General features: G+C 44.0%; 1 protein-coding gene across 13 annotated transcripts in view; it reads right to left on the reverse strand.

The window, feature by feature from the left end:
- The window catches only part of PIGN (phosphatidylinositol glycan anchor biosynthesis class N), a 170,722-nt gene that overhangs the window by 138,383 nt on the left and 5,949 nt on the right, over positions 1–26,390 (reverse strand). For 12 of the 13 annotated variants that reach the window (XR_003095436.1, XR_003095435.1, XR_003095437.1 and 9 more), the window contains exon 2: positions 6,755–7,013. The exons of the other annotated variant lie outside the window; for it this stretch is intronic. Coding sequence is in view for 6 of the 12 variants with exons in the window: in XM_025211022.1 (XP_025066807.1) it covers positions 6,755–7,013 (259 nt within the window). In the remaining 6 variants the exon portion in view is untranslated. The remainder of the gene's footprint in view (positions 1–6,754; positions 7,014–26,390) is intronic. 13 annotated transcript variants of the gene reach the window in all.

Here is a 26,390-nt window from a genome sequence, read left to right on the forward strand (position 1 = left end):
CGTAGCCCCACTATCCAAAGTGCTTACAGCTCTACCCAGCTTGGGGTAATCTGCAAATTTGTAAAGTGTTCATTCACTCCCATACTCAATAATGAAGATGTTAAAACGCCACCAGGCCCAGAACAGAGTTCACAGGATCATAAGAAAGTATGGATGAAAGGGACCTCACAAGTTCATCTAGTCCGGTCCCCTCCATAAGGAAGGATCATTCCTGACTAAACCATCCCAGCCAAGTCTGTCCAACCTGCTCTTGAAAATTTCCAAGGATAGAGATTCCACAGCTTCTCTATATAGCCTGTTCAATGCCTGGCCACCCTCATAGTCATAAAGTTCCTCCTAATTTCCAGTCTAAATTTCTCCTGATGCATCTTGAGGACATTGCTCCTAGTCCTGTCCCCTACAACCACAGAGAAAAGTCCATCTCTATCCTCTCTATAATCGCCCTTCAGGTATTTGAAGACTTAACAAATCCCCACCTAAGTCTTCTCTTCTCCAGACTAAATAACCCTAGTTCTTTCAGCCTTTTCTCATAAGTCTAGTCTTCCAGGCCCTAGTCATTTTTGTTGCCATGTGCTGGGCTGTTTCCAAACTGTTCATGTCCTTCTTGAAGTGTGGGGTTCAAAACTGGACAAAGTTCTGGGTAACCCTATTCAATACATTGGATAGTGGGGCTACGATGGAATCATGGAGTCATTGATGACTGACTACTCATTTAGATAGAATGATCAAACCTGTTACGTATCCACTTCCCTGTACTTTCATCTGGACTATATTTCCTTAGCTTACTACTGAGAATGTCATGAAAGTCTGTGGCAAGAGCCTTGCTGAAGTTGAGGTATCACATCTACTGCTCTCCCCGCAACCAGAGCTTATCACCTTGTCAAAAAAGGAAATCAATTTGGCCAGGCATTCCTATAACGTGCTCTTGGTGAATCCATGCTAGCTGTTCCTGAGCACCTGGTTCTCCTCCAGACACTTAGAAATAAAGATTTCTGCATGACTTGCTTCATAATCTTTCCTGTTATCAAGGTCAGACTGACCCACCTCTAATTCCCCTGAACTTCCCTCTTCCCTTTCTTAAAATATAGATACTATACTTGCTCTTATATAGTAATCTAGGACCTCACTCAACCCCTACAAGTTCTCAAAGAAAACAGCCAATGGCTCTGCAATTACCCCAACCAATTCCTTGAGCATTCTTGGATGCATCTCACCTGGCCCTACTTTCAAAAATGCTTTTCTAAAGTAACCATAACCTGTTCTTCCACTGCCTTCAGCTGCTTAGCTTCTCCCCTGCCCTTGCTGGCAACCGTGTTCATCATCTGACAACTAACCTTACCTGTGAAAATTGAGGTAAAGAGAGGACATTAGATACTTCAGCCTTCTCTGCAACATCCATTGCTGGACTGCCCTCCACATTCAGTAACGGATCTACATTTTCCTTGGTCTTTCTCCTACTTCCAACACATTTGTAGATTCCCTTTTTTGTCATCTTTTACTTCCCTTGCTTGCTGCATCTGATTTTCTTGGCCTGCAGAACTAGCCTTTCTGATTTTCTGCCTGCACAATTCTCGTCCCTAGTAACGTGGCCAAGGTTCTACTTTTTGAAGGACCAAGTTTCAATTCATTTAAGACTTTCCTGCTTAGCCAGGCAAGTCTTTTGGTGCATTTACCATCCTTTCTTTACATTACGATAGCTTTCTCTTGAACTCTCCATGTGGACTCTTTAAGAAACAAGCTCGCCACAACTAATCATCCCCCCCACCCCCAGCTTGACTCCCTGGGGATCCTGCCCAGCAGTTCCCCACGTTTGGTAGAGTATGCTTTTCTGAAGTTCATTATCTTTATTCTGCTACTCTCCTTCATGCCTTTCCTTAGGACCTTGAATTCTGTATTTTCAAGATCACTGACACCTAATTGACATTGGACAAATTTGTTCCTATTTGCAAGAGGTAAATATAAAACTCACCCCCCACTCTGCCCAGCCAGTTTCTCTACCATATGTATCAAAACATTATCCCTGAAATATGCCAAAAGCTTGCTAGATAGCCTGTGCACAGCTGTTACCCTCCCAACAGACACCACAGTAACTGAAGTCCCCCATGAAAAATCACATCCTATCACATGGGACCTTTGTTTACTGGGAGGGGAGCGGGAAATCTCTCTCTCCTTCCTGGTTTGGTGGTTTATTGAAGATACCCACCATGACATCACCCTTACTGTTCTCCCCTCTTACCTTGACTTAGAAGCTATCAAAACAGACCTACCTCCCATGCCTCAGAATAAACCTATGTCTGTTATGCAGAACAGCACCACTTCCTTGACACCCCCACCTTCCCCCAATCCTTCCTGAATAGGTTATACCCATCCATAACAGTACTCCAGTCATGTGAACCATTACACCAAGTCTCTATTATCAAAGCACAGAATAATGACCTCAGCCTCAGAGAATCTTCTGACATATGCATCTGCTGGAGACAATTAACTTGAGCAAGAGAACAAGCAAAAAAGCTATTTCCCTGTGTTCATCTTCATTACCTGATGTCTTGGCTCATGTAATTGGGGGGAAAATAGGATGTGTAAATCTGTTTTGTGATAAACAGCAATATTTTATGTAAGAAAAGAACTAGAGGGCTGATGGAGGAAGCTGAGGCAGTCTTTGAAATCTTTTTTCAGCAAAATTTAACAGGGAATAGAAAATTAACTAAGAGACAGGGGTTAATTCTCATTAATAGGTCTCCAAACTATGCAGACTCTAGTTTCTATTTGATTGCTTAAGTAACATCATTTATCATGTCCATCTAATAGCCCTGGAGAACCCATTTTGTTTTCACAAGAGGGTGGGAAAAATTCTGGTTTGTTAGTCAAAGCTATACATGAAGGTCTAAATCCTCTTTACCTACTAGAGGTCTAAGCCTTCAACAGCCATTTGGCCAAAAGAAGGCACTTCACCTCAGGAAAGCAGTCCTTTTCTGGGAGAAGTATGCACAGCTTTACCATTCTCTCCAGTCCATGGGAAAACTGGTATGCCTCCAGAGCCCAATCTTATTCTAGCCAGGGGTTACACAGTGCTTGCTTGCTCTGACAACTGGAAGCTTCATGCATCTCCAGAGTACACAGAATTGTCTACAAACAGCCACCAGGAAATCCTGTGCATCGGGGATGTATTAATTCAAAGCTGCATATCATACACCTCCATTTTCTCAAGATCCTATAACAACTGCGATGAGATGCTCATCTAGATTACAGGAGAGCCCAACCACCTATTTGCTAAAAAGGTGAGTGATTCAGACACCTAGCCAAGAAATGAGACAAATTCTAGATTCCCTCCCCTCATCCTAAGTGGGTTTAAACTGACACCTTCCACTTTGTAGCAAAGTGACCCAAGCAACACACTATAAGCCAGGCAGAGCTGAGAGCACCTTCCATTCCTCCTTTTGAAGATCAGCCATGGGGCAGAGAGGAATACATGGGACCAGAAGGAGGCAGAACAGCTTCAGGGAAGATGGTACTGCTCCAAAAGGTAAGGAGGCCTGGATTCTGCTCCCTGGGTTGTTTATGCTAATGATTAGTCAGTGTCTCATCTAGCATGGAATTAAGGCAAGATTTTTTAAGAGGTTTTACATTTTTTAAGATTAATTCCTGCTAAAATGTGTTTCTAAATATGCTTTATCTGGAGAGTATGACTGAGGCAAACTGTTAGCACAAAGGTGTTTTTCTTTCTCAAGGAAATGGTTCTACAAAAAGGTAAGGCCTTATATGCAGTCAGCAAGCAACCCACTTAGAAAATTAGTTTAACTAGAACCCAGTTTCAACTGCATTTACAGATGACTCCTTATCTGTTTTTGAGATCCTACCTCAAGCGATGGTAAACACAAGTCAAAGAAAACATAGCTGAAACAGGACTTGCCTTTCCACATGTTCACTTTAAAATTATTAGCTAATAAGTACTTAACCGAAGAGGATTATTCCACCAATAGATAAGTCCCCCTTAACCACACAGGTATAAGCAACCCAGAAAAACAAAGATGATGACTTTAGCATCTAAGTTAAATTACTGTAGATATATAATGCTAGCAAACTGAAAAAAGAATCCTTTCCCTATACTTCCTATAAAGCAAAACCACAAAAAGTAGTCAGAAAAACCTCTCTGGCAGCTAAGGCACACTACTGAACAAATAGATTTCAAGATTTTCTGAAGAGGAAACCACAGGGAGCCTGGCATATACTGGTCAGCAGGCTGTTCCAAGAACCGTGGATTATAATTATTATTCATTTTAATTGTCTACAAAAAAAACTCTGCTGCCACTTCTAGTACATCACTATCAGAAGAGTTCTTGCTCACTAAAAATAATTTCTCTCATTAAACAATAGCTTCTGAAGTGTTCCACGTGGACAAGATAAGCAGTCTTGTTGCTGCACAGCCCATTACAGTAGTGGGGATAATGCCAAGTGCTCAGAAGTAGATCTGAAAAAAATACTCCTTAGTTTAAACTGCATAATTTGATATCATAGACAGACATAAAAGCTGGAACACTGAGATCCTGCCAAAGTAGCAACAAAATATCAGTGCGAGCAGCCAATATCTGATCTTATTGATTTGTTTTACAGGATGCATTTTGTGCGGGCCGGGAGCAACCCGAGCCCTTTTCGCGCTTCATGCAGGCTGTGGCCAGCAGCCCGGGCATGCCGGGGCGGAGAGGGAAGGCCTTCGAGCTGGAATTAGGCACGGACGCGTATCGGTAGTTTTAAAAGATTGTTGACTTACACCGAGATGGCAGTGGTGCAGGCTGGAAAGCTTGATTAAGTTGCAGTTACAGACAGACAACACAGACGGTCTCGTGGAGGTTGCTAGGCTCCACGGTACAGAGCTCCGGATGCTCTGGGTGAACGAGCCACCAAAATAGAAATCGTAAGTACGTCTTATAAAAGTTGCGTTCGAAGACGGGAAGAGGTGGGCGGTGGATCAGGCCGCCACGCTCATCTGGATCTCACACAGGGTTTCAACTACCTTGCCGTGTACCCAGAGTCCCCACGAGATGGATGTGGAGTCCTCTTCGGCTTGGGCAGAAACCGCTCAAGCCTCTTATACGGCTAACAAGCCAATCGTTAGCCGCCACGTGGGAATAATTTAGCACTGGCCAATAGCAGGGCACAAATTTGCATACCAGTGGCGGGGACACTTTTTGACCCTGAGCAATGCACTCTGCAAAAGAAGCTGCAGAAAAGGCGGGAAACTCGTCCCTGCACCGGGGTTTCCTCTGCTACAGGAAACTCTCCCGTGCAATGCTCTGCAACTTGACGGGGATAATTCTGGTGCTGAAGCGCACACACACAATCATGCCTTTTGGGTCATGACACATTTAACAAGATAGTTCAGGGGCTTGTAGAAAGGAGAAGTTCCAGGTCCCATTTGAGTGACAGAAGTGTACGCAACAGCGCTGAAAAGATCTCTTGGGGGCATTTTTCAAAGGCAGAAAATGCTACATGTTTTTTCCTTCCTACCAACACCTCTAGAGACCATGCTTCAAAATTCACTGGTATTTTATACCATTCTCTGACCTTTTGGTGTCTTACCCAATCAACAGGAAGAAGAAAACCCTAACAAGTAAATTCAGTGCTTGAGAAATGTACCCGATTGACTGCACTGACAAATTGAGTCTTCTGTTACTCCACAAACCACAGAAGCAGAGACAGCAAAAGGGAAAGCTTCCCCATGTTAGAAAGGAAGGATTTGGGAATTCTTCCTTCCCAAATGCTTAATGCAGAGGAACAAAATCTACTAGAAACTGAAAGGGAAAAAGATAGGCTAGATACTATCTCACCGTATGGTTAAGCTGTACTAATGAGCCAGAATATTTCAACAGCATCTCACTGTTCTGAATCAGGACAAGTTCTCCAAGGGCAAAAGCTACCCAGGATAGCTCTTCGCATTGGATTATTGGTAGCAGGTATGTCCATACCAAAAAACTACAGTCATATTTGGCAGTTTTTCAAATGTGTAAGGACTGCGCTGATATGGAAGGCAGTCATTCCAGATCAGGGAAGATGTTACTGTTTACGGGAAAGCCTTCCTCTAGTGTTGCATACAGCTTCCAATGGGAGTTGACACCTTTCAAGAACAGCCAATGTCATGTTAGGAGTCAGCTACAGGTAAGTCTGCAAAGCTCCATAAAAGCTTCAGGTAAATTATGATACACTAGAAGTTTACTGTGATTAACATTCAGTTTAGTGTTGCCCCCATATTAAGTTTAAAATTTGGCTGAAAAAGGTTGATACACAGGACACAGGTTTGGGAAGCTCAAACTTTTAGCACCTGGGTGAAGAGAAACCCCAAGAGACTGTTTTGAACTGTAGGATAAGCACATCAGATATTCCTGTTTAAAAAAAAATGAAGAGGAAAAACCATTAAAAATAGCCAGTAATTAGGCTTCAGAGTCAACATGCAATTGAGACGGAGGAAGCTTAGAGCTCTATTTCAGGCTCAGGCAGTATCTGTAGACTCAAGGTGACAATACTGCATCAAATACATTTGGTCTAATAGTTTTCTTCACAACTATGATGATTTCCATTCACATTTGTAAAGCATTATTCTGCAGCAAATACCTCACCCTCACCCTCAAAATCAGAGGATTTGGGTATAAGTTACCGTGTTTCTGAGATTGTTCCTCTTGTTCCCAAGATAAATACTTCTGTGAGATGTCTAACGGTTAATTTGCACTTCCAGAACAAGTATGTCTTCTAACAAGCTTACCTAAGATAAGGTGCTCTAGGACTACCATCCTCCTCAATTTCATATAACGAGTCTGCCCGCAGACCATCCGCAACAAAGAGCACTAGTCGTTTTGCAGGTGGTGGCAAAGGATTATAGTGAGGAGTCATGCCATGAACCAAAGGAGAAGTGAAGTAGATGTCAAAAATAGAGGCCAAGAACACACAGTGCACAAGGAGACCAGTGACTATGAAGAGATGTAAATTCATGGTGGCAGTGGCTCTCAAAGGGAAGTCGAACACTGAGGAGGGGAAAAAGCACAGAGAGTTAGTCAGATGCATCTTACTCAGCTTAATATCTTCAGACTGTATCATGGTAAGATATGTAGCCAGCTTCCATTCTAAATCCTAACTTTTTAGTCCTCTACTCACCTCAGAAAACTTCAACCTAAAAATAGCCAAATAATTGGAAGGAAAAAGAGAAGTAGTAAAAGAAGAAATAGTAAAACCTTCAGCTCTGAGTTATAGATCATTAAAAAGTTACCCTGAAATATGATCAGTCAAGCCGTTGGTATTTCTCCTTGCAGCTTATCTTACAGTAAAAAGATATTGCAAATGTACTTGTGGATTATCATGTAGAATACCAACCCAAGGCAGTTCCCATCATTTTCAGTAGGCATTTTTAAACTACTTCTTTGACAGCACAGTCAGGTGTCATGCAGGCTTGCAAGAGCATACTACCCTCTCTTGGCTGGCTGGCTGTGCCGGCATGCTGACCTTTGTAGTTTAGGAGAGACAAAGGAACCTGGAAGTAAATAGCTATTGAAACCCTCACTGCTGACTCTGGGAGTGGTGCATATTACACTGTACCTGCATATAAAGAAAGCTGAAGCAACCTGTATGATTAGGCTACTAACACTAACTCCCCTTCATATAGTACTTTGTGATATGCAAGTGAAAAAGCACTGTGCAAGTATAAGAGTATTATGGATCGCATGCTTTAGACGGGATCACTACGATTCTGAATGGCTCCACAACTCGGTTGAAGGCCTTGTGACACCGGGCAGAAGTAAACCCTGTTCTTTGGTTGGACAACTGAATATAATGTATTAATACTATCTGGGGATACATTAGATTAAGGTTTGTATCTGTGCATGGACAAGAGACATTGGTGCATATCTTGGAATCCCCCAAGGGTTAAAACCAGGATAATAAAATAAAGCATTAAAAACAACTCTAAGGGTTACAATTAACTAAGGCCATCTTATTTTGATTATATAAGATTTTTTTCATACAGCATTATAACAACATTTATTATGTGAGGATGATTATTTTTAAATAACCATTTTCTTACTTTTATGTGTCCCAGTTCTTTAGATAAACTAAGAAACAAAATTAATTTAGTCAGAGATCCTGTCTTAAGCAGGTGGCTGGGTTAGATGACCCTCATGAGGTCCGTTACAGTCCTGCGTTCATATGAACTATTGGACTATTTAAGAAACAAGGCATAATACACAGACAGATTGCACCTAGTGCCTGTCTACACAGGAACACTAAAAAAAAAAAAAAGTTTAGACAAGTTAAAATTGTGAAGTCAAAGCACTGAAAGACACTCAGAGACATGCAATCAAATTGAATTCAGGGCCTCCAACACTTTAAATACTTCAAATGGAGAAGGCAAAAGGCCACAATGAAGGCAGATCTTATTCTAATCATACATTTACTGCTGCAGATTCCCAGAAGCTAGCAAAGTAGAAGAATGTAAATCAAAAGACGTTAAATTAGCAAACAGCTACATTTTTACATTACATTGATCCCCTCAGGTCTCTTCCAATCTAGACCCTGGCTTAGAAAGCATGAAAAATGCTAGAACTTTATTTTTTGTCTAGTCAGAAGATAATGATCCCCATGATTAATTTGACTAAATGCTTTTATTTTGTAATCATGGCTTAATTACACTATACAAGCTATGACTTGCGCACAGTGCATCTAGTTACTAGTCCACATTAAAACCGTTCAATATATGCGGCTCATGCCATTTCTTACCGCTTGTCATCCTGCCTCTATTTTAACCTACAATGCTGGGCCCTCTCTCCCTCCCTCTCTCTCGCATACATACCTGATCTTATATTTATTTTATACCTCAGGGAAATTATTCAGCATTTGCCTGAGCTCAGGAAAGCTCTTCAGTGCATAGTCACCTTTACCTTAAACAGTTTTATTGAATCAAGATCCTTCCCCAGCTTGGGGCTTTTCTAACTAGTAGATAATTTAATTAGGACTTGTGAATCAGTGCACTTCTGCATGTAGGCAAATCTTGAGTTACTCCAGCATTAAGGACACAAACTGGTTAAGAGTTGCCAATTATAAGCAATTTCCAGAAAGATAAATGAAATCCATCTCTCATCCTTACCCTTCCTCACTGATCCAGGTACAATTCAACTGTCACCACTGAACAGAAACTTAAATATCCTGGTCTCTGCAACCACAGCAGAAAGATAGTATTTTCTCCAAAGTCTACAGGGTAATAAGGGGAAAAAAATCCCTTTTTTCTGTTTTCAGTAATTAGGCTTAGAGAACCGGTCCTATCCTCATCTGTCTAGGCAGGGAATGCCAGTCAAGGAAACCTCAGCAGTTGATTGCTCAACAAGCAACACACCCTATGATCCTTACTCAACAAGCTACACACCCTATGATCCTTACTCAAACAAAGCAGCCAGTGGGAGAATAGTCTGAGTATAGGTTACATTATAGCATGTTGTTCAATGTCAATACAGTTAGTCACTCAATAGTTAAGAGGAAAAGTAACCCTGTCAAGCTAAGAGCATCTTTCAGATGTGTTTTTATGGCTTGGCCCTCACTTTACTGGGTGAACACACATGGCTCAATACAGGGCATGGGTGATGTGTTCCCTTTGCCCAGGGATTCCCCACGTTCCTTGCTGCCCTGCTCCTCTGTATCAGGACCCATGGAGGCACGGGTTCAGGGGAATCTCTGGCACCACATGCCTCCATGCCAAGAGATCCATGCTGACTTGTGCCTCCATGTGAAGACAGATTGGCACACCTTCTAGCATGGAAGCACAGGGCACCAGGAATTCCTCAGTTCCGGCCACTCCATGCCTTCTTGCCAGGACCTGTGCTGACCCATGCCTACACATGAAGCACTGGTCAGCGGTTTCCCTACTTCGCTGGGGGACATCCCTAACATCCCAGGGACATGTCTCTGTGAGCAGGGAAACCATTACCCCACTTACCCAGACATGTACCTAGAGATCCCAGGGACGTACCCTGGTAAGCAAGGCAAGTACTCCAAGGGCTTGAGTGGCCCGATTCTGCCCAGGAATTCCTGCCATGCCCAGGATCAGGCCCTTCAAGCCACTGGAGAGTGCAGACAGCTCTGAGATGCCCATGCTCTCCTACCATAAGTAAACAGACCTGCACTACAATGAAGTGGCACAAATTACTCTTGTCTATCATTCTGTCGCTACCTTTTGGGTATTTGTGGCATGAAAAGGAGGTAGGGACATCTATTTCCTGTCACTTTGTGCTGTCATAAAAAAATTTATGGCATCATCTGTTCCTACCCAAAGAGACATTGCAGTCATTCAGAGCATTCATCCTCACTGCAATTCTCACCCACCAGAGCACATAAATTGATCACTAAATGATGGAGCTCTTCTCCCTTGGTCTTGGTCAACAACAAAAACCTCCGATTTTATCTTCTTTTTAATCCTTTCAGCATCTAAACCAAACAAATGCAGTAATAACAAAGTCCCATCTTCAGTTCACAACATCTGAGCAGGATTAAAATTAAAAGAAATGGCTGGATAGCTCCTCTTTCCTTGTAAGTTTGGACCTAATCACTCAAGTTCGGGCTTGTTTCTCTGGTATGGGAGAGATCCCTGCCAACAGAAGTGTTTTTGATGGAAAGATATTCACTTCAGGTAAATCAAGTTAACAGGTACACCACAGCTGCTTACAGATTGTTTTTGTGCTTGTGGGCAAAAGCCACATAATTACCACTACTGACACCTACAGGAAGCTATGATAAATGGTGCATTCGGAACCCTTTAAATTTATGGGAAATTTACTAATATTTGTATATAAAAAAGGAGAATATGAAAGAACACTGTGAAGAAATTGGGGAAAAAGTCACTTAAGGGTTAGCAACCTTTCAACAGCAGTAGGCTGAATGAATGGAGCTAGGTCCAAAGCCAGCCTACTGCTGCCATTTCCCCGCCACCATTATTCAGCCCACAGAGTCAAAACACTGCTTAACAGGCCAGAACTGGCCCATGAGCTGTACATTGCTAACCCACAACTTTGATCTTTGGGTTTGTATGCCCAAACAGACTCAAGAGAGAGGTATGCACATTAAGGCACCAAAAGAAAAAAAAGCCAATAAAACTACAGAGTTCAACAGGCGATCTTAATAAGCAACAGCAAACATGCAGGATGAAATCTCAGCACTTGCCATAAACAAAAAGGGAATAAAACCTGGGATAATATTAGCCAGATCATACAGGATTAAGACATTCCAGGTCTCAAGGAGCAGCATAAATCTACAGTGTCTTATCTCCAGAACTGGAAAGCAGGCTCTTGAGTGGTATGGGGCATTTTCAAGGAAGGGGCATTTTCAGCAAGTTCCCTGCAAGACCTGACTGAATCCCCTTGTGACAGGCTGGACATGTCTGTCAAAGCTAACATTCAAGAGAAAAGGGGTAGGAGCATTTTAGCAAGTTTCTGCCCAGTGATCTAAAATTAACTTACTCAATGAGCAACAACTGGTATAGCACGTCAGACACCAGATTTTTTAAAGTCTCCAAGATGAGTTGTTAAGGCTTTGAAAGTCAGGTGTCAAAAAGGTTGCTGTATACTCAGTGGGCCATGTCATAGACCTTTCACTACAAAAATGTCTTGGAGAAACCAGGAACACCAAAAACTCTTTTTATGTAGGTAATTGGAGCAAACCAGTTTGGAGACTGGAGATAGCGGTCATCCTGGATGATGAGAGTGGGGAACAAGGTTATAAAATAGAGTCAAGACCATTATGTCATACAGCGTGGAGGTTAACTTTTTGGAACTGGGTTATTTTTGGAGTAGGCAGATGTATTTCCTTTGTCTAAATTAAACCAAGAAAACATTTCCTATTTAGCAAAGTATAACTCTAGGAATATTAAGAAAGCAGCAGCTTCTTGGTTTATTCTATTCATCATATCTTCTTAATTAACCTTTCTTTTCTGATCTTTTTTTCTAGGATCTTCTGAGCATATTAAGCAACTACTGTGTCATAGCCAGTGCCCTCACATCCACCAATTTTTCCTACAGAAGTTGAGAGTACTCGTGGTGTTTCAGGTATCACACCCTGTAGTGGAGTAGTTTGATATTCCCAGGCATTAAAAATAAACAGAAGAGTCCAGAGGTCTGTCAGGTGCCTCATTTATATTCACAAAGCTAGGAGATGTGTATTAACTCTCACACAGCATACAGCGCTTGGAGAGGGGGGTGAAGTGGAAAATGAACCAGCTAGTTATCTGAATCAGGAGTGTTCTCTTCATTCCAGAGAAGTTCTTGTTAGCAGGTTACAGATGTGGTCCACATTGCTCCTTTATGCTTCAGGCCAATATTTCCCATGTGCAGAGGACTACCTGCCATAGACCCTTTATCCACAGCCTTGTGCTCAATCGATTGCTTTATGATTAATGAAAACGCAAGCTAAGTTCCCCCCAAAGCCATCGACATCTAATCCTGTAGTTTTGAAACTGCACTCAAAATGTTACCCCATTTCACCTCTGTGCGGGCCGGGAGCGACCCGAGCCCTTTTCCGCGCTGCACGCGGGCTGTGGCCAGCAGCCCGGGCACACCGGGTCGGAGAGGGAAGGCCGTCGAGCTGGAATTGGGCACAAACGTGTATCAGTAGTTTTAAAGATTGTTTACTTACACCGAGATGGCAGTGGTGTAGGCAGGAAAACTTGATTGAGTTGCAGTTACAGACAGACAACACAGACGGTCTCGTGGAGGTTGCTAGGCTCCACGGTACAGAGCTCCGGATGCTCTGGGTGAACGAGCCACCAAAATGGAAATCGTAGATACGTCTTATAAAAGTCGCGCTCGAAGACGGGAAGAGGTGGGCGGTGGATCAGGCCGCCAAGCTCCTCTGGATCTCACACAGGGTTTCTATTACCCTGCCGTGTACCCAGAGTCCCCACGAGATGGATGTGGAGTCCTCTTCAGCTTGGGCAGAAACCGCTCAAGCCTCTTATACGGCTAACAGGCCAATCATTAGCCGCCACGTGTGAATAATTTAGCACTAGCCAATCACGGGGAACGAATTTGCATACCGGTGGCAGGAACTCTTTTGCACCGTGCATTCCTCTTGCAACATGAGCAATGCACTCTGCAAAAGAAGCTGCAGAAAAGGCAGGAAACTCGTCCCTGCACCGGGGTTTCCTCTGCAACAGGAAACTCCCCCGTGCAATGCTCTGCAACTTGGCGGGGATAATTCTGGTGCCGAAGCACACACACAGTCATGCCTTTTGGGTCATGACAACCTCATTTAGAAAAAAGCACAATAAAATTCTGTGTGCATAAACAACATTTCCTGGTTTTACCTGGTTTTAATATATGGAGTAAGACTTTAAAATGGTAGTAATCAATATGCTGGGTGGAAAGAAGGATAATTTTAAGTGTCAAGACAAGAGCACAGAATATAGGACTCATCTCTTCCGGAAGGACCATGCTCCACTAAGCACTGTATGCCCATTATGTAGGATTAAGAGAATTATTGGAAATGCATTTTATTAACATGGCCTTGGTAAATAACCTTTTAAGCATCAAAATAAGTAAGATTGCCTATTTTCTCTGGTTGACAGACATTTTCCAAGTAAACCATATTATATATTTAATTTCAACTATCATAAGGGCAATTGTAAAATTTGTCCATATATGAAATTTCAGCTTGGGGTGGAAAATTTGCTGTGAAGAGACAGATTTTACATGGCACTGGGAAATTAGATACCATGAAGGCTTTGTGTACCACTTGAACGTCAAAATGCTGCTTTGGAATTAATTTGTCTAAATTTTGCTTCCTAATACTATTAAAAAAAAAAAAAAAAAAAAAAAAAATCACACAATTCACTGATTCATGGGGTAAACAAGTACGTGCCTGTTGACTGTCCAACTGAATTTATAAAACATATTTGCCAGGCAAGCCCCAAATTAACCTTCTCTACCATCTGTATGCCAAATCCCAATGTGTATATTGAAATTCATCTTAGCTGCTCAACACTGAGCTGTGCTATGATTAGCAGCGAGATGATCAAGTCCCTTTTCTTCCTCTCTCTAGAAACCCCTTTTCCTTACTGAATTGAAGTACAATATGCAGACTATAACACAATTAAACTGCAAGCATAGTATTTCCATTTGCTTTTACATTTAAACGTGCTTTTGAGACTCAGACCATCTGCTTAAAAGTATTTCATGTTCAACATTTTCATTGAATATTTTGCATAATACAACAACAAATGGCATCTGTTTTAAATTTTAAATGTGGGTTAGCAATGCACAGCTATACCTGAGGCAAAAAGCTCAGAGAATTGAATATTCTTTTTTAATATCACTGACTATCAGGATAATCCTGCATAACTAACTCCCCTGCAAAATTTCCAAGGGAAAAACAGGGCTATCAGTCTTTCTGCCTTGTAGGTCATAAAATACCAGAGCAGCCTTGCGGCTTGCACTCCTGAACTTTTTTTTGTTGTTGAAATCCTTGAAGAAGGCATCTTGGTGGGTTTTCCCCAATCCCTGCTATTAATGTCATATAAATCCCTAGTTTCTGATGGACTCTGCAATTCGCCCACTCACGTGACTTGAGACCAACACTTAGCAACAAGGCAACTGAAGGTGACAACATGCAATGGGTACTTCCTTCAAGGATGGACTACATTAAAGCAGCATGGAGGAACCTTTAGCAACATTTAGTCACAACAGGGTGAAAACCTAACTGGAACTTGTGAGTGGAATAGTATGTAATACAGAGATGGGTTTTGCACAGTCTTTATCACAATTACTGTTTAGAGATAAAAACATAAGACAGACAAAACCAATAATTCCTGTACACCTTTTCCTGCGAGTTTCCTCCTTCGGGCTTGCATTCTCTGGCAATGTCCAGAATTCTTTTCCTACAAATCATGGATTCTCTTCAGCGCCACAGGGCCACTTAAGGTCAGCTTGTGTTCCCTTTACGTATTTAATATTTTACTAGCCGCTTCTTCGTACCAGCATGCAAGATATCCTCTCCACCCTCCTAACCCAACAGTACTGAAATCAATATAACAATATGAGCTGAGTACCCTGATGCTAGATCTCCTTTGCTCTCTACAGGCCAGTCTGCAGTAATGTAAAGCAGAGCAGAAACGAGGCAGCTGGAGTCCACTTACAGAAGAAGAAAGCAAGTAGCAAAGCTCCTCCCTTTAAATGGGGAGCAGAGTTGAGGAAAAGAGCAAACATGAACAAACCACACATGGTGGAAGGGTGGAAATATGAAGTAACCCCAAAGGCACTCATGTATCCATCTAACCCTCTTGTAAGAGTAGGTACAATAAAATAAAATAAGAACAACAACATTTTGGCATACCTTGCTGTAACAGGGCACCATCCCCAGGGCAGCTCAAAACCCCTGGAGGCACCCCAGAGTCCCACTTATTCCAACTCACTTCTGGGAACAGTCTCCCCTTCACTTTCCTGCCACGTCTTGATGTTTCTTCTGGTTCTCAAAGGGGAGGCTGCCCCAGGGTTTCCCAGCTCTGGTCTTCACTCCAAAGAACACCCAGGTGGGGGAGCTCCTGCCTTTAGGGATAATTGCATGGCTCCATACCACCCCATGTCATGCCCCATGCCTTGCAGATGTTACTGTCATTACTATAAACTTCAGCCTTGCTGGCCTCTGCCCCTTTAGCCTAGGCCCACTGCATCGGGGCTGGCTTTGAAGCTGTAGCTCACATTTACACTGGGCCCCAACCCGGCTGCTGGGCCCTAGGCCCCTGTGTGGCTGCCACCTAGCCCTCTCTCTCTGTCTGCTATAGGCTAAATAACTGGTCAAACCTTGAGCCTGACCCTGGCAGGGCTCAAGGCAGTCATGTGCCCGTTGGGCACTAGTGGGACCTCCAAAAACCTCCCCTATACTCCCAACACAAACCACTGGTTTAAACTACAACAAATGCTAAGCCCATGGGCTGTAACAAAGAAGAAAAATAATAGAGGAAGTGTGCCTGCTTACAGGGCCAGATTAACCATTTAGTGGGTCTTAGACAAACAAGCTCATGGACCCCTCCTTAATAATGTATATTTATTACTTACATATATTTATTACTTTTTTCACTCAATAATTATAATATGTAAAATAAACACAACTGGGGTCCTTCTTCACTTAGGGCCCTAGGTACAGCTTGCCTATGCATTAATCTGGCCCTGCCTGCTAACCTCACATCTCTTTCTCTCTGGGTTGTTCTGTCCTGTGCCCTGGCCTGCAAAGCTGTTTTCTTCCAGCCACATGCTCTGCCACAACCTGGGTTGGCCGCCCCCCTCGGCTAGCTCAACCTACAGCTTTTACAGCTCTCTCCTGATCATGTGACAGCCCCAGTCAGCTGATGGGCTCACAGGGCTACCCTTTAACCCCTGCTCTGCTGGCAGGCTGTGCTCTGAAAACTCAGTCCTTAAAAGGGGCTGCCCTGTTTTCTAGTAACAAGGCTAGGGTTCCCTGTTCCACTTGCCTTACAATCATTTAAGAATGACTGCCTCCTAAAAATATGGGGAAAAGCTTGTATATGCAGAAGCTAACAAACCAGTTGGAGGGTGGGGGCAGACAGTAATGAGAGATTAAAGCTTTAAAAACAGAACTGAAATACAAAAATCAGTGTCTGATTTTAACCACATTTTCCTACTAAGATTTAAGTTATTACCAAGTATAAGTATTTAAAAGTAAGCCATTTGTTAGTTTTCTTACACAGTGTCTTGCATTTAAAACTTAATGGTGATTTCACAATATCTTTAATACCAAACAGAAAAGACTGCAAGAAAGAACTCTTTGCACACTAATGGCCTCAACCAACATAATGGAAACAGTAACAGCTAACCAAACAAATGGTTTTTCATACAGCTCCCCTTTAGACAGTGTATTTTAGTGCCAACACTGCTCTAGTTTTAATTCTCCCAGTCAGAGGAAAAGTATTATTTAAAATCTGACCTACAAAATGCATAAATAAGCTGAGTTCAAAATATACAGGGTGATGAATGAAAGCCTAATAGACCAGAGAAATAGTGCACTGCAGCTTTCTGCAATGAATGTACGCTATTTTTTTAGTTGTTTTTTTTAATGGTGCCTTAAAGGAGAGAACAAAAACAGAGCTACAGCACTTTTTAACATGAGATTCATTGAACTCTGTGTATAAGTTTCATAACCATGTACATGTGAACCACAGACTGTTGCTCTCCAAGGTCCTAGCACTCACTGTTGTCTTTCAGTGCAGAGACAACCTCCTGGTAAAATGAGCTTTAGACCCCCTGTACCTGTTACAGGGATCACGCAATTAACTGGTTAATTCTACAATTATGCTGAGACCAGCTACACATGCAAAGTAGCTAACACATAAGAAAAAGCTCCAACCAGCTATAAAGTTAGACTTCGAAAATGTGTACCACCTTTAGAACTGGTTGCTATCAAGCTTTAACTTCCATGTGTAGCAGGGTCTTTCCTGGGGCTGGGAGCCCACCAGCTGACAGGGCTGCCAGCCACAGGGGTACAACTCCCAAGCCATGGGATTGCAGCTGCCATAATCTCCAAGGCTCAGGGGTTCATGAAACCCCTGGGCTCACACAAAACTCTTGGTCCTCATGTGTAGCCAGGACCCAGAGCCTCATCAGTGTGGGGTCTCTCAAATTTGTGAGTTTTAGACCACATACAGCAGCGCTTCACAAACCCCACAGTGATGCAGGCATTAATCAGTGTCATTCCACAGGGAAAGAACGGACAAAAATGCTTTGCTTGGCTAAAGCCATAGAAATAGTTGGTGTCACAGCCAGGCCAGAGGGCTTACTTGTCCTTAGGCCAAAATGCAACTCTTATATTGTCTGTCCTCCTTGTTGCCCAACAAAAAAAAAAAGTATGATGAGTTGGGTTGGGAGGTGGGGGGGGAGAGGGGGTCCTACTGCATCAGCAATAGCCTGGACAGAACCACCTCACAGCTATAAGTCAGTCAACACTTCTGTCCAAAACCATGAATAACCTGTGTCCTTAAACTTGTAGAAACTGCCACCGCTGAGACTGCAAGCCCTGGGAGTAAGGCAGCGGTTGCCAACCTTGGGGTCATGACCCCGTTTGGGTTTGCAATGATTAAAAATGGGGTTGCAAAGACATGCAACACTGTCGACCGATTATGATGAAAATCACAGAAAAAAAAGCGAGGAACAGTGGGTTCCCCTTGCAGGCTAACAGAGTTCAAGCCTGCAAGGGACTGCTTAGGGTTGGGGGGAGCAGGAGCAGGGCAATCAGGCAGGGAGCGCCATGTACATATGCACCATACACATGCAGGTGGCAGGCAGGCAGTGGGGAGAGCAGCTCCCATAGCAGCCTCTAGGTAAGTCTATGGGAGAAAGGGCAGACTGAGCCCCCCATGGGGATGGAGGGAGGGAGTGAAACAGGGCTGGGGGGCTCACAGACAGGGCAGAGACGGAATGCAGGGCCAGGCGGGAAAGAGGATGGAGCCACAGGAGGCTTGTCTGGGAGGGGTGGCAGTGGGGGTTGGCTGCCCACTGCTGTGTACACACCTGGGGAGGGAGTCATGGGAAGATGCATGCCCGCCAGATCTGTGCACGGGGTAGGGATGGATGCGGACTGCCTGCCACAGGCTTGGGGCTCCCTGTCTCCCCCCCTTCACCCTCCCCCCGCAGGGCCTCAATGGCCCAGTGGGCAGGACCCAGCATGGGAGGTCAGAATGGGGCAGGAAGGCTTGGTGCCACTGCCAGAAGCTCACACTGGCTCCGACACCATGGCAAGGCACCCCCTGTGCACCCAGCAGCAGGGGGCACAACTGCAGCTGCCAGGTGGGTAGAGGGTGCTTTACTATGGCAGCGCAGCCGGTGCGGGGCTCCCAGAAGTGGCACTGAGACTCCCCACCCCACTCTGTCCTCTCATGCTGGGTCCCACCTGCTAGATCACAGAGGCCCCTGGAGGGGAGAGCAGCAGGTCGGGGAACCCAGAGCCCACAGCCTGCATCCTCCACACTGCACGGGCTCCGCTTCGGCTGTGCCACCTGCAGGGAAAGACAGCGCCGATCTATCTTCTCTGCATCATTTGGGTCACAAGAATTCTAATGTTTAAATGGGATCATACTGAGGAAAAGGTTGGGAAGCACTAGAGTAAGGTGTGCTTTTCTAATGCTGTGTTTATACAGGGTCCAGCTGAAGTCCTTAATCCTAGTTAAAAACTTCATGCACTACAGCATTACAGAGGATTACTAACAAAATGGTATTGTTGTAGGAGTAGCCATCTTAACTGTATCACAGTCTACTTGAAACAAGCCCAGAAAAGTGAGGAAATGAGAGTTAACTCAAAACAATATAGTTGCTACTCATCCACCTAGACACAAAATTTACCATTAGCAGAACAACCGCGGGCTGCTCACTGCAACTTTTAACTCCGACTGCCTTTCATCCTTGTATTCATATGCTTTTAGCAGATGTTTGTCCCTCATAATTGTGTATGGGAACGTTGCCAACCTTAGCAATTTTCAAAGGGCCTAGCCTAAGCTGCATGTGTGGTTAAAGCAGAGCCCAAAGCCTGTCTGAGTGACCACAAAGTGGACCTTTGCAGGTTTGACAAATAGTTTGGTAAGCAAAGTAAATTAATCAATCACCATGCTTAGCTAAACCATTAATGAGATCACATTAAACAGAGCATGAGGCCTGGCAGAAGACATAATAAAAGACCTTGAATCAGATAATCCAAATATATAATCAGTGGGGGGTCAACCGTTTTGGCAGGCATGCCACAAAGTAAGCCCCACATCCTCTCCACGTATCACTCTGATTCCCTTTCTCCTCCTGATCTGTCACTGCTTTCTGCTCCCTGCCTGATCTGTGACCTGCCACTACCAAAGGCTGGCCACCCCTGTGCTATATCATAGCTTTATCTTAAGCTGGTCATAGTAGCATGTAAGCAGGTTGGGAAGCCTACTGCCTTTTTACAACCTGGCTTTGCCCAACGAGGCTCTTCACCCAGTCCTTTTGCACTGAAGGCACAGTCCTTACAGAAGAATGAAATCAGCAAATCAAAAACTGATAGCCCTTCTCCAGGCTGCAGGAGAGGCCTTTGTGCTCTGGCTCTTTCCTAGTGTCAAGCTTGTCTGGCTTTCAGTCCATCTCCTGCTCATGGACAGTTTCTTCCCCCTAACTGGGGCTCCCCGCTTTCTCTCCCTGGGGTTTTTAACTGCCTGGGGGCACTCCTTGAGTAACCACCCACAGCTGAGCCTCTGCCACAGGATGTCTACTGCCCCTTACATACCAATTGATTTAACCAAATATATTAAATTGCCGTATTGCTACAAGAGATATAGTTTCCCTAATTTTCTTAGATAAATTGTAAAAACAAAGCAGCCTTGCCAGTAAAAGCCCGAGATGAAGAGAAAACATGATGATGGTGAAAGTAAGAGAAGAGAAACCTTCCTTTCTACTTTCCCAGGGACATAAATCCCAACCAACTGACACCTTGCAAATCAACAAGAGATCTGGTTCAGTCCAGTCCCAAAAGTTGTAATGAAACAAAGAAATTTAAATAAAGCCAATCACAGAAGCCTTATTAGAATAAGCCATTTCAAAATATAGGGTATATCTAGAGGAAACTTAAAAAAAAAAAAATCAGCAAATTTAGGAAGACTTGCTGCCAGCCTGCATGCCATCCTCCTCCCCCACTTGGATCTCCCCAGCTGGTAAAGATAAGAATCTATGTTGTGCTATCACAGATCAGGCTGTAAACCTCCCATGTCTCTCTCATCAGTAGCCAACCTCTAAATTTACCTGTAATCCATACAACAGGTGGCAGCAAGCTTTTTGGAAAGTTATGTACAGAAGTGCAATGCAGGAGAGTGACGGGAAGCTGGCATCCCTTAGGGGCAAACATCTTCCCAATATTCAGTCCCTATGGTAGCTCATTCCAGTTAAATAATGGCTGCAGTACTGAAGTCTCATTTCCAACACCAAAGTTTTCTATTCCACTTCAGTAGTAAATGTTTCATTAGATAGCATTTTTTTTCTTGAAGAACCTAAAGATAAATTGTCTTTATTTGCTAGAAAAATCCTGCTTTACTAATTTAAAGTCTCATCAAGTTTTGTTTTATATTCTCCATTTGATTATGTTAGTCCATTCAATTACTTAACATGTATAAAAGTTGAAAAAAATGGTATGCCAGCTCATATATGGATATTTAGTTATTACTAAATAGATATGTCCAGAAAAATCACATTTTTTGAAAAATCTCTCTCTCTCCATATGTATCTAGATTCTAGCAAACAAAATCCACTGACAATATACTACTCAGTACAATCTGTTTTCCAAATCCCATTAGCCTTTGACATCCTTTTTTAATGGAGAAAGGAGTTTAATCAACTTTCCCTTTTATTCCACTTGCCCTGTAAATTTCGGTAAAGTTTTAACTTTCGAATTGTTTCCTATAAGGCATGAGAATTTTGATAGTTGATAATTCTGCTAATTCTTGAGAATAGTCTTTTCATAAATTGAAATCAGCCCTAACACTTTCCATATTAATAAAACTTTAAATGTGTTTGTTTTATTCATTATAATACTTTAGAATAAGTCCAGAAGTACAAAAGAATGGATTGAGTGGTTTTTGTTTCTTTGTTTTTAGAAGAAAATAAATGCCTTTTTTGCAACTCTAGTTTAAATAATTTGGGGCTTTTGTTTTTAAAAGAAAAATCTTTATTTCCTCACCCATTATTCAAAAGTACCTGAGACTTTAGTCTTACAAATACTTAAGCACACGTATGTACATAACCTCTATCTATGCAAGTTTAACAAGACTCCTCATACAAGTAAATGTCTAAGTGTCTAACTAATTTTGTCCTTAGTTGTGATACACTAGTAAGGGAAATAGTAATTTGTTTACCTATTACTCTATGAACGTTTCATACCTCACTCAGTACCGCCAACTGAAGACTTTACGAACTACTTGTGCTTTCTGGGTGTGGACAGAAGTAACTTCTGAAATGTTTTCTAGTATAAGAGGCTTGGAAACATTTCAAAACAGCTCCTAGCTGAGAAACTATATATATATACACCAGTCAATTGCCCATCAAGAATAGAGGCGGGGGGCAGGGATAGAGGCCCATGTCTGGCCCCTGCCCCTCATTTTGGGTCTGGCCCTGCTCCCCCATTCCCCTACTCCCCCACCACTTCCAGTCCGGGCCCGTTCCCCCTTCCCCCCCGCCTCAGGTCTGACACCGCTCCCCCCCACCCCCGCGCTCCAGGTCTGCCCAGCCCACATTCACCTGCCTCCCCTCCCTCCAAGCTGTTGGCAGGGCCCGGAGAAGGCGGCAGCAGGGCACTGTCACCATGCCCCTCTCTGCCCTGCCCTACCAGTTTTTGTCAGGGCCCAGCAGTGATGGGGCAGCGGCAGCACGCTCCCTGCCATCATGGCAGGCAGGAAGCCACCACCGTGCCTCCCTCTCCTCCCTCCCGACTTTTGTTGGGACCAGACGGCTCCGCATCACCCCACGTCCAGCCCCGCCGCCGCTTCTTGTCCGGTCGGGGGAGGGAGGGAAACCCATCCCTGTGCCCCTTCCATCATCATGGCACTCTGGCATGCTGTCTCCTGTCCAAACACTTTTGGAGCACTCTGATTGGTCACATCACCCAGCTGGAGAACTTCAAAAACAGTTTTAGCTGCATGTACCCATTTCTTCTCCAACCAGGATGGGCTACAGGAGGCTACAGGAACTGAGAGGTACAGGGGACTGGGGGATGGAGAGCCAGAATCCCAGCTCCAAGGCCAGTGGGGTACATGAGACTCTGGCAGCTGAGACAAGCAGTAGGAACATGGGACCTAACAAAGGTCCAGGGGACTCCACCATTGGACTACCCACCTCTAGTCCCCAGATCCTCCCCCAAACCCTCTCCCCAGAGTAAAGAGGTGGAGAGGGGCTGGAATGCCCAGCAGCAGCAGTGCAGGGGTGGGTAGAGGACTGGAGCAGCAAGTGGCATGGAGAACAAGCTCCCAGTACCGAGTGCTCCCAGCTGTGGCAACAGTATGGGGGTTCCCTGGCCCCTTGCTGCTAGAAATTCATCCTCTAATCCCCCAAACCTCTCCTCTCCCTAAAGCAGAGATGTAGAGGGACCTGGAAGCAGGACCCAGCAGCTGGACAACCTGGCAGGCTCAGTCAGGCTGCTAGACTCCACCACTCTGCCTCTGTCCCTCATAAGCGGGATCCAGGTTTTCCGTTTCCCACAGAAAAATGGGGGGGAAAAGTGTGGATTCTCCCTTTTACCCAAGAAAAAAATTGATTTCTCATTTTAAGGGAGAAATGCACAGATTTTCCACTTTTGCAAAGAGCTCTCTGCAGGCTGGCAGAGTTCCAGCCTACAAGGAGCTAGGGAGAGCAGAAGGGCAATCAGGCAAGAAGTGCCATGTGCACATTCACACGCGCACACAGCCACCAGGCAGCTGGGAGAGCAGCTCCTGCAAGTAAGTCTGGCCAGAGGGGGGAAGAGATGAGAAGGAGGGATTGAGGGCCCCATAAGGAGGGAGGGAGGGAGGGATACTCTAAAGGAGGGAGCTGGGCAGGGCTGGGGCTTGGGGCCCAGGACCATGTGTGGCCACAGAGCCCTGGCAGGGAGTGGGATGGAGCTGCCGCAGGCGACTGTTTCATGGGGCAGTTGTGGGGCATGTACGCCCCAAATCTGTGTGGGCCAGGGATGGGTACAGGCTGCCCACTGCAGGCTCGGACTCCCCATCCTGATGCTCTCCCCACAGGGCCTCCACAACCCAGAAGGCGGGACCTAGCACAGCAGGGCAGAACAGAACAAGGAAGCTTGTTACCACTGCTGGGAGTCCCGCACCACCCTGGCAAAGTGCCCCCCTGCCTGTCCAGCAGCAGCAGGGGCAGCAGTGCAGAGTTGTACCCCTCAGTGTGGGGAGGGGCTCCCAGCAGCGGTAACAAGCTTCCCTACCCGGCCCTACTCTGCCCTCATGCTGGGTCCTACCTGCCGGGCCGCAGAGGCTACAGGGGAAGGGCAGCAAGGCAGGGAGCCTGAAGCTCACAGCAGGCAGCACATATCCACCTCCACCCCACACTTGGGCTCTGCTTTGGCCCTGCTGCCCATCAGGGAGGGGGAGTCAGGCTCTGCTCCGCTGCAATAGCTGCCACCTCCTGCAAGCAGCAGCCAGGGCTCAGATGCTTCTGCAGAGGGGCAGGGGGCTGTGGACCCAGGTCCCTGGCCCCATAGCCCTGGCAGCTGAGGGCCTCCCTCCAACAGGGCTGGGGAAAGGTCGGGGGCTGTGGGTGGAGAGTGAGGGGCCTGGATCTGTGTCAAGGTGAGCAAAGGGGGCAGGGGGAGCTGTGGTTTTCCATGATAAAAAACCCAAAATCAAGTACCAACATTTATAGATATTTAGAATTTATTTTACCATAATGATTGAGGCACTGGTAGACTTCCAAATTGCTTCAAAATTGTAGACACATCAATAAAACATTGCATTTAATTGATAGATACATACACATATACATATAGTGGTGTTTCATTTTAATCACAGATTTAGGGTATTTTAATCAGAGAATTCGCAAAAAAATTTAAAATCGGAGAATTTGTAATTTTTAAACAGAGAAAACCGGGATCCCTGCTCATAAGGAGGAGTAGAACACTATGAGATTCAAAATAGTGACTCATTTCAAAAGTTGCTCTTATGGAGTGCTTCAGTTGATTTTGGAACATTTCAAAAGGCAGGCACATTTGTAGAGCTGGCCATCCGAACAACTGCAATCATTATTTCTGTCCACACCCCCTGGTTCTTGCACATGACCACAATGACTAAGGAGTTTTAAAAAAAAAAAGTCAGGGGAATATTTAAATCCAGACTCTCATTTCAATTATTTTTTTAAAGACCGGATTTTACACAACAAAATCTTTTCTCCACAAAACTGAAGTGGAGCTGAAGTATGTCACCTCTTCCACAGTAGTTTTTAGGCCATTGGAAAGAATTAATTCCTTAACAGAAGCAGCTGCAATTTCATTGATTGCAATGGATCACGTCTTCTTTAACACCAGTGTTTAACTTTCTGCTTTAAAAAAATTAAAAAAAAGACAGAGGGGGAAAAAAGCCCCATGCACAAATTCTGCCAACAATTCTAACATGTGGATTAATGCTGCAATGTGTGCCAAAGGCCACTAGAGGCTGCTGAAAGATGAGGCATTTTCTTAACCAGGCACCAAATCCTATATATTCAGTTTCTCAAGCTGCTTAACACTTCAGAAGTTAAAAACTTCCCCCATAAAGACTTGTACACCGGTATGCTAACACTAGATTTAAAATACAAACCTATTTTCACAAAACTAGGTTTCAAATTGCCTAATTCTAGTAGAATTCTTTTACTGAAAGAACCTTCAATACTGCCAATGTCATTTTAGACCTAAAAATATCAATTCACTCTCTTAACAGAGTTTCAACGTGCTGTCTTGTTTTGGTTTTTGTTGGGTCTTCTTGGGGGTGCATGGTTTGTTTTTGCAACCATAAGCCACATTCATTTCTGGCCTCTGAACAACTGCAAAAATACTTCAGGTAAATATTTTAAAGTCTTCAAAATAAAATCAAGTATACTGCGATATAAATCTCCTAGAAGTCTACTGAAGATATTTTAATATGTAGCATTTCAATTATTTATAAATTATAAATAATAAGGATTGTTTACCTAAATATGTACAACCAACTGCCACATCTACTCACTTCCCAGTGAAAGAGAAAATACCAAGGCCAATACTGTAATGAAATCCTATTACTAAAAGCCAAAATATTGCTAAAACGAAGAGCAAAACTCCCTCTGCTAGAAAACACTTACTATTTAAGAAAGAACGTGACTCGATCTTCACATTAAAAAAGCCACACAACAGAAACCAAATTTACTACTGCTGCATGTTCTTTCTATTCCCTTGAATATTTAAGTCTGCATAGCAGTAATAGTTTGCATCTAGTCATAAGGTGGTTAGAAATTTGAGAATTTGTTAGGTCCTTCGCTGCTACTCCTGGAGCCTGTCACAACCCACAGTTGTGGTTTTTTGTTTTTGTGTGCTTCGGCACCGCTAAATTATGCCCCCGCCAAATTGCAGCTCCTTTGCATGGTAGAGTTTTCTGCTGCAATAGAGAACCCGCATGCAAAAGAGTATTTCCCACCAGTTTGTAGCCTTCTTTGCATGGTGCATTTCTTTTGCATCATAGTGATGCACGGTGCAAAGGAGTTCCCGCCATTTGTATTTAGATTCGCGCCACATTATTGGCCGATCCTAAATTATGCACACGTGGCGGCTAGCGATTGGCTTGCTAGCCGTATAAAGAGCTTGGGAGGTTTCCGCCAAAGTTGGAGAGAGAGAGCAAGCAATTGGAGTTTGGGAGGAAGAGC

Source organism: Alligator sinensis, unplaced genomic scaffold (genome assembly GCF_000455745.1).
Source record: "Alligator sinensis unplaced genomic scaffold, ASM45574v1 scaffold514_1, whole genome shotgun sequence".
NCBI classification, from domain to species: domain Eukaryota; kingdom Metazoa; phylum Chordata; order Crocodylia; family Alligatoridae; genus Alligator; species Alligator sinensis.